The following is a 9,295-nucleotide window of genomic DNA, read 5'->3' as shown; positions in this document are numbered from 1 at the left end:
GGCGGGGGATTCAAAGCATATGAGTCAAGATGAAGTTTGGTACACAGATGCACCCCGAGGTGTAAAAGAGGTGCACACTCCTCAAATTGAAGCTCAACTATCCGAGTTGACTAACGTGGTAATGATGTTTGCTAAGGACAAAGGTGTGAAATCCACACCCCGTCCTTATGGTATTTGTACTCAAGTGGGACACCCGACCGATATGTGTCCTCAATTGCAAGAAGTAGAATATGAAGAAGCAAATGCTATGGGAGGCTATTCTGGGCATAATCAAAGAACTTATGATCAGCCCCGAGGCAATCAAGGGTGGAATAAAAACCAAAACATGGGCTATCAACAAAGACAACCACCCCATTACCAAGCAAAACCGCCATTTCCACAACAAAATTACCAACCGAGGCAACCACAACCTCCTCCTCAACAAGTCGGATCCTTAAGCATGTCCCTAGAATACATAGTCAAAAGCCTTGCCACTAGCACTCAAAGTTTTCCGCAAGAAACTAAGGCAAGCATCAAGAATCTTGATCACCAAATGGCACAACTTGCTCAATCGGTGAGCAAAATGGAGAATCAAGGAAAGTATCCTCCTCAAACCGAAAAGAACCCAAAGCACAATGCTTGTGCAATTAGCTTGAGGATTTGAAGGAAATATGATGGCCCGAATATGCCCGAAGAAGAAGAAGAATAGGAGTTGGTGATAGAAGAACCACCAAAGAAAGATGAAAAGAAAGAAAAAATGGCGGAGATAAAGAAGCCGGAAGAGAAAGAAGCAAAGATCACACCACCACCTTTTCCATCAAGATTGAGCAACAACAAAAAAGAGAGAGAAGATAGTGAAATCGTGGCAATGTTCCGGAAAGTTGAAGTCAACATCCCTCTCTTAGACGCGATCAAACAGGTACCTAGATATGATAAGTTCCTTAAGGAACTTTGCACATCTAAAAAGAAGCTGTGAGGTACTGAGACAGTGAAAGTAAGTGAAAACGTTTCTGCAGTTTTGCAGAAAATGATGCCCCCAAAGTGCAAGGATCTAGGTGTTTTCACCGTTTCTTGTAAATTAGGAAACCTTTATGTCCCCCGTGCTATTCTAGATTTATGAGCTTCAGTTAATGTTTTACCATATTTTGTTTATAAATCTATTGGCATAGGCACTTTAGCAAAAACCGGGGTGATTATCCAACTTGCAGATCGTTATATAGTGCACCCAAAAGGTGTATTAGAGGATGTTTTAGTGCAAGTTAATGAACTTGTCTTTCCTGTAGATTTTTATGTGCTTGATATGGTAGATGATGACCACCCAACTTCGAGTTCCATACTCTTAGGTAGTCCATTCTTAAAAACAGCAAGAACAAAAATTGATGTCCTAAATGGTACATTGTCTATGGAATTCGATGGGGAGGTCATCAACTTCAATATCTATGAAGCAATGAGGTACCCAAGTGATGTTCATTGTATAAAATTTGTTGATATGATCCAACCTTTGACTGAAAAGTGTTTTGAGTTGACTAACCATGATTTGTTGGAGTTAGTTTTGAGTAGGAATTTTAATAATAGTTTAGTCAAAGAGATTGCAGAAAATTTCAAGCTTATGAGGAGTTGCTGGAAATTGTGGAGTTCATGGAAGAAAAGAAGAAAATGAGGTATGATAATACCAATGTGAAATTGCCCATTTCTAACAAAAAACTTCTTGCTTCTATTGTGCAGGCACCTAAGCTAGAATTGAAGACTCTTCCAGATCATTTGAAGTATGCATACCTTAGAGAAGTAAAGACTTTGCTTGTTATAATCTCCAACAAGTTGTCCATTGCAGAAGAGGATGAGTTGGTGACCTTGCTGAAAAAGTATAAGAAGGCTATTAGGTGGACAATTGCTGACATAAAGGGATTGAGCCCTTCTTTGTGCATACATAAGATTCTCATGGAAGAGGACTTCAAACCAACCCGAGAGGCACAAAGAAGATTGAACCCACCCATGATGGAGGGTAGTAAAGAAAGAAATCATGAAGCTTTTGGATGCAGGTCTGATCTACCCTATCTCTGATAGTAAATGGGTGAGCCCCGTTCAGGTTGTTCCGAAAAACCCCGGGGTCATATTTGTCAAGAATTCCGAGGGAGACTTGGTGCCAACCCGTGTGCAAAACGGCTGGAGAGTTTGTATTGACTACAAAAAATTGAATACCTCAACAAGAAAAGACCATTTTCCCTTGCCATTCATCGACCAAATGTTAGAGAGATTAGCGGGAAAATCTCACTACTGTTGCTTAGATGGTTTCTGTGGTTTTCATCAAATTCTGGTAGCCCCAAAAGACCAAGAGAAAACCACATTCACATTTCCCTTTGGCACATTTGCTTATAGGCATATGCCTTTTGGTCTATGTAATGCACCCGCAACATTTCAGAGATGCATGGTGAGCATTTTTTCTGAATATGTTGAAAACATTATTGAAGTCTTCATAGATGATTTCACAGTTTATAGAAACTCCTTTGATGATTGTTTAAGCAATCTAACAAAAATTCTGCAAAGGTGCATTGACACAGATCTTGTGCTTAACTATGAAAAATGCCATTTCATGGTGGACAAAGGATTGATCTTAGGTCATATTGTGTCCCAAAAAGGCTTGGAAGTTGACAAAGCCAATATAGATGTTATCAAGAGTCTTCCTTACCCGACAAATGTTCGGGAAGTTCGTTCGTTTCTTGGTCATGCAGGTTTCTATCGGCAATTCATCAAAGATTTCTCAAAGATTACGGTGTCAATGTGTCAACTACTCCAAAAAGATGCTGAATTTGAGTTTACTCAGCCATGCAAGGATGCTTTTGACCGTTTGAAGGATTTACTTACCTCCGCTCCAATCATCCAACCACCTAATTGGGATCTCCCGTTTGAGCTCATGTGTGACGTGAGCAACATGACTGTTGGGGCGGTATTGGGTCAAAAGGTGGATCGAGCACATCATGTCATCTACTACGCGTCCAAGACCCTTGATAGTGCACAAAGCAACTACAACACAACAGAAAAAGAGTTCCTTGCTATTGTTTTTGCACTAGAGAAGTTCCGACAATACATCATTGGAACTAAAGTGATCATATATTCAGACCATGCAGCTAGAAAGCATCTACTTACCAAGAAAGATTCGAATCCAAGGTTAATACGGTGGACGTTGCTTTTGCAAGAGTTCGATATTGAGATCAAAGATAAAAGCAGGAAGGAGAACCTGGTCGTAGATCATTTGAGCTGAATAGTTCAACCCGAAGATGTGACTCCTATTCATGACACATTCCCAGACGAGCACTTGTTTGCTATCCAAACACCGCCTTGGTATGCAGATATATGCAATTTTATGGTCACGGGAAAGTTCCCACCCAATCTCACAAGGTCACAGAGAGATAAGATCAAAAAAGATGCGAAAAGGTACATTTGGGATGAACCGTACCTTTGGAAACATTGTGCAGATCAGGTAATAAGAAGATGTGTTGAAGAACATGAGGTACAATCTATCCTCAACTTTTGTCATAGTTATGCTTGTGGAGGGCATTTGCGGTCCTCAAAGAACCGCCAGAAAAATTTTAGACTGTGGATTTTATTGGCCTCGACTTTTTCATGACTCTTACAGTTTTTGTAAAAGTTGTGATAGATGTCAAATGACTGGTTCTTTGACTTCCCGAAAACAAATGCCTTTGACCCCCATCTTGGTTTGTGAAATATTTGATACATGGGGTATTGATTTTATGGGTCCTTTTCCTTCATCCTTTGGAAACTTATACATGCTTTTGGTTGTTGATTATGTTTCCAAATGGGTAGAGGCAAAAGCAACAAGAACTGATGATGCTAAAGTTGTTGTAGATTTTGTCAAGGCTAACATCTTATGTAGGTTTCGAACTCCAAAAGCCTTGATTAGTGACAGAGGCATACACTTCTGCAACAAAACTCTTGGTTCAGTTCTCAAGAAGTATGGAGTCCAACATCGGGTGTCCACAACTTATCACCCACAAACAAATGGACAAGCTGAAGTGTCAAACAGAGAAATCAAGTCCATACTTGAGAAAACAGTAAACACAAACCACAAAGATTGGATTTTAAGACTAGAAGATGCTCTTTGGGCATACCAAACTACATATAAAACTCCAATTGGGATGTGACCTTATAGACTTGTGTTTGGCAAAGCCTGTCATCTCCCTGTTGAACTGGAGCACAAAGCTTTTTGGGCTATCAAAAAGCTAAACATGAAGATTGATGAAGCGGGTGTTCATCGAAAGTTAGAGATTCAAGAGTTGGAGGAGATAAGAAATGAAGCATTTGAGAGCTCACGTATCTACAAAGACAAGACCAAAGCATTCCATGATAAGTATCTCTCCCGTAAGACTTTTGAGATTGGTCAAAAGGTATTACTCTATGACTTTTGACTTAAATGGTTTTCCGGTAAGTTACGATCCCGGTGGGTGGGACCATTCATTGTTACTAATGTATTTGATCATGGTGCAGTCGAGATTAAAACTAACAAAACTGGAAAAGTGTTCAAGGCTAATGGTCACATGTTAAAGGTCATTTATGAAGGTTTCCAAGAGAAAGACATGGATGTTGATAGCTTGGAACGCCCATACTACATTGAGTAAATCTAAAGGGCAAAGTCGAGCCAAAGACTTGAAACAAGGGCGGCTAACCGAGAGGCAACTCGGGAGTATTTCTTTCCATTCTTCTTTCTTTTACTTTATTTCATCCGTGTTGTAATGTTTTTGAGTCTTTTCAAAGGTTCCATACAAAACAATTTTCTTATTTAAGGGTCGACAGCAAAAATTGGTTTTGAAAAAAAAAACGATTTTTTTTAGGTTAACAAAAAGAAAATGCAGGGCATATACAAAAATTCGCATGGGCTAGGCATAAAACACACGGCCGAATTTTTAAACCGTGCTTGGACTTCGAGTTTTTTAAAGAATTTTTTTTGGCACGGGATAACTAGAAAACACATGGGCATAACACCAAAGACGCACGGCCTAAGGCTAGACCGTGCGTTCACATTGAAATTCAAAAAAAAAATCGCATGGCCAAGAGTTCTAAACACACGGGCATAGAAGGAAATGCACAGCCTAGCCGTCGGCCATGCGTCGAGTCACTGATCCAAACAAAAAAATGCACGGTTACAACTCACGGCTCGATTAACCATGCTTGTGGGTCGTGCGCTTAGATTAAAGACCATGCGTTTTTAATACGTTTTCGATTAAACCCTCCTACCTCTTACCTTCTCGATCGTGCATCTTCTCTCCCCACTCCTTCCCATCTTCAGCCGAACCTTCCAAACCATAGTCTAGGGTCCGATTTCTTTCAATTAATCCGAGATTAAGGCACAAAGGTATGTTATTATGGGTTCCTAACTTCATGTCATTCATCTTCTAGGTTTAATACCTCCATTATTGGGTAAAAATCGGATTTTTTCTTCATAAACCCTAGTTTTTGATTTGTAAAGTTTGAATTGATTCTTGTATTGGGTTTCCAAATTCATGTACAGGGTTTCGAGAGCAAGCTTAGGGGGGGGGGGCATTTTGGAAAGAAGATTGGAAACCTCCATCTCCAATTGTGCATTCCACCATTGAAGAGTTCAAGCTTTCTTGAGGTTGAAGATGAAGTGAACAATTCAAGCAAACACCACAAATTCAAGCATTTGAATGGTAGATTCCTTCCATATCTCAAGTTTTATGCATTAATTTATAGTTTGTTTGGCTAGAATTGTTGTGAATCCGTTCTTGTGCTTCATATAGTTGTTCATTCGTGCTTGTCTAGTTGTGCTCTACCTTTTGGTCACCACTTGTCTGTCATATATTTGGTTTGTCATCATGCCAAAACGCAAAAATCCAAAGCCAAAGGAACAATTGGAATCCAAATATGGTGCCACCACCATTGTTCATAATTGTCTTGAGCACCGTGACTGCTACCGTCGCCTGAAGGACCGCGAATGTTCTCAATTACGGTTTGTAGATATTTCCACTCTCCAAAAACTAGGTTTTTATGATGGCGTTCTTAGTTTGTTTAGCAATATCGGTTGGGAGAAACTTCTCACTTTGGAACCAATGGAATTGTATAAAAACACAACCATTGAATTCTTACAATCTTTGGAATTCAATGACAATGCCAAATGTCTCTCATTCCGTCTCATGTAGTTGCAATTTTTTCCGAGTCCAAACGATCTTAGTGAGTTTGTTGGGATTTCTACAATCAATACTTATGGTCCCAAATTAGGCTACATGCGAGAGAAAAATACCATTTTCAAAACCAAAGCGTTTGGAATGAATTCACGGGACTTGATGTGTATGAGGCTCGATCTGCCAAAGCATCTCAAATCATTCATCCGGTCTTAAGGGTGGCTCTCTAAATTATTGCTTATATTGTCTTCCCCCAAGAAGACGGTAGCAGAGCCGGTAAGAAGGATCTAGATATCCTTTGGTGCATGGTCACCGACTTGAATAGACAATATTTTGGCGCCTTCCTTGCTTACAAACTTCTCAAGGTCTCTACTAGTTATTCCGGCCCTATCCATTGTGGCGTTATTATCACTTATCTTGCCGCCCTCCTTACTTGTGTTGAGCTTTTTGAGAGCAAGCGCCCGAATCTCGAGAAAATCACACAAGGCTCCAATATCATCACATCCAATGTCCTTGTAGCCTCATCTTTCTTCTTCAGAGAAAGTGATGGTAGTCTTACATGGTTGGTGCAGGGTGAGCCCCATTTCCGAGTTCATACTGGGGACTTTAGTTCCCTCCAGCTCCAGCAGGACATTACTCAGACTCGATGGTGTCTACCAAAGAATATTTTTGCAGATTCCTTTCCACGTGCACCCGAATCTATCCTAAGAGCTCCTGAGCGGCTAGTCATCGACCACAAAGACGATACTCGTGCAAATCTCCCTATTCCTCCCGCTCACTCCACTCCTCCCACTGTAGGGGGATCCACTTCTGTTGCCTCGGTAGAGAACGCACATTATCTCTACACCCAACGGGCGGCTCAGTACCATGACACATACATGAGGCATTTTGATCACCTTGATCAAGTTGTTGCCGACATTCGCGATGATTTGTCTGCAACCAACGCCTTCGTCCAGGAATTGACACAAACGCTACAAGAAGCTCAGCAGTTCATGCAGCGTTGGGCCCCCTGTGGTAAGTAGGTTGCCCTACTCTCTTCGAGCATCAAGGACGATGCTTAATCTTAAGCTTGGGGAGGGGGTCTTTGTACATTAGGTTCTAGTTTCCACATGCATTTCAACAAAAAAAAATACAAAAAGCTTTTATTTTCAACTATTTCTTAGTTTTCATTTTTTTAAAAAAAATTCCAAAAAGATTATCTGTTTTTAGCATTTTTATCTTTTTGCATCAGAAAAAAAAAATAATAATAAATAAATAACATATCCACGCATTTTCATTTTCATGCATTTCATCTTCATGCATTCTTATTTTCATGCATTTTAAAATAATAATAATAAATAATAATAATAATAATAATAATAATAATAATAATAATAATAAAATTAAAAAAAAGAGAAAAAAAATACGAGATGAGGACAATCTTTACATACGATAGCTCCACGAAGTGGGAAAATGAAAAATCAAATTGAAAAAAAATCTAAAGCGACCGAATCATAACTACGGGGACCCAAACACCATAATTTGAGACCCCGACCTTAGATAATAAAAAAATGGCATACTAAAACGTTTTTGTGAGCGGTAATAATAACTTTGGGATGATTTGCTTTTGAAAGTTTAAAAAGAATCTTTATCGACAACTCTGGACCCATAGAACACGGACCTATTTGTTGACACGCGTTACCCTCGCGGTAACAGAGAGCTTAAGTATCAGATCCACACAGTCAAGAAGGAAGAAATGGTACAACTGTTATATCCAGTATCCAAATCAAAATTTCAAGCACTCCATCGAAGAAATTTTAAGAAATTCAAAAAGTTGATTGAAGAACTAAAGCTCAAAACAAAGATACAAATCCAACTTCAATCAAATCAGAAGCCATCTCAAAGTCAAATCTGGCGAATGAAGAACTGTGTGATATGGTATTTGTGGCTCTCGAAAAAGTGAAAGCATAGGAGCTGGGCCCCTTCGGGTGGGCACACTGCTTCAGCGAAAGCTAATTTGTCGTGACGGATTCTTAAGGATGCGTCGATTCTGATTCTTGACTATCTAGTCTTAAGGATTTGAGATCCCGAACTGTGTTATTTTCGCTCACAAAGCTAATTAAGGTATAAAGTTTAAATAAAATTATCGTTGGATTATTGGGTTACACCGTTTTGTGGTCCTCCTCACTTTGGGAGTATATGATACATGAAAGGTAGCAATATGGTCGCCTAGGTATTAGTGATTGGAGCCCCGTCGATGTAAAGTCTGATCGTATATAATATATATATATATATATATATATATATATATATATATATATATATATATATATATATATATATATATAATTAATAAAAATTATTTGTGTTTTTGAATTTTTCTTCGGTTCATTTTTCTTAAGCATCTTTTTTTTACATTTGTTATTTTCATTAGTTTTTCTTTTATTGCATGCATTCACTCTTAATTCCCTTTAGGTCCTTTTCGTTCCTTCCGTTCTTTTCATCTTAGTTTCTTTTTAGTCACCTATCGTCTTCTCTAGGGTGATTCTTAAATTTGTTCTTTCTTGAGTACAAGAAAGGTCTAAGCTTGGGGAGGTTTGATAGGTGCATTTTATGCACCTATTTTGCATGTTTATTTTCATCCTTTCATAGCAATCTACTTCATAATTCTTGCATTTATTTAATTATTTGGGCAATTATATATTTCATTAAGAATGTCTGGTACATCACTATTTTTGATTTATTTTACAGCCATTATGGAGCGTGGAGCTTGGAGCATGGAGCATGGAGCTTTGGAGCATGAAAAGAAGATGTATCGGTCATGCCATGGAAGAAAACATGAAGACATAACTCGAGTCATTGTTGCATTATCATCATAGAAAATGATTACGTTTGAAACACGGTTCACGTCACACCGACAGGGGTCGTGTTTGTCCTTTCTCATCTTAACATGACTCGTGGTGAAGCTAGACTGAAGAAAGAGCCAACAGTAAAGACTTATTGGACTTTTTGCAGAAAAGCATGGGTCATGACAAAAACACATGGTCAAGACACATGACCATGCCAAAAACACAAGGGCAAAAGGCATGGCCATGCTAAAAAAGCATGGTCTTATGGCAAGCACGTGGGCACTTAATAAAACAAGGGAAGACGTCATTTTTACACTGGAGACGGTTTTTAGA

The 9,295-nt window shown here is 39.0% G+C and overlaps 1 protein-coding gene across 1 annotated transcript; it reads left to right on the top strand.

Moving 5' to 3' along the window:
* Positions 1–736: 736 nt before the first annotated feature.
* LOC145121902 (uncharacterized) lies at positions 737–6,152 on the top strand. Its single transcript, XM_079057585.1, has 10 exons — positions 737–898; positions 1,004–1,052; positions 1,149–1,431; positions 1,575–2,018; positions 2,356–3,217; positions 3,327–3,457; positions 3,635–4,030; positions 4,148–4,382; positions 5,504–5,663; positions 5,776–6,152. Exons 1-10 carry the CDS (start codon positions 737–739, stop codon positions 6,150–6,152), a joined length of 3,099 nt encoding a protein of 1,032 aa, XP_078913711.1.
* The last annotated feature ends 3,143 nt before the right edge of the window (positions 6,153–9,295 follow it).

Source organism: Lactuca virosa, chromosome 6 (genome assembly GCF_052849685.1).
Source record: "Lactuca virosa cultivar CGN04683 chromosome 6, Lactuca_virosa_CGN04683_v6, whole genome shotgun sequence".
Taxonomy (NCBI): domain Eukaryota; kingdom Viridiplantae; phylum Streptophyta; class Magnoliopsida; order Asterales; family Asteraceae; genus Lactuca; species Lactuca virosa.
Note: the sequence above shows the minus strand (reverse complement) of the source record. Positions and strands in the feature narration are given on the sequence as shown.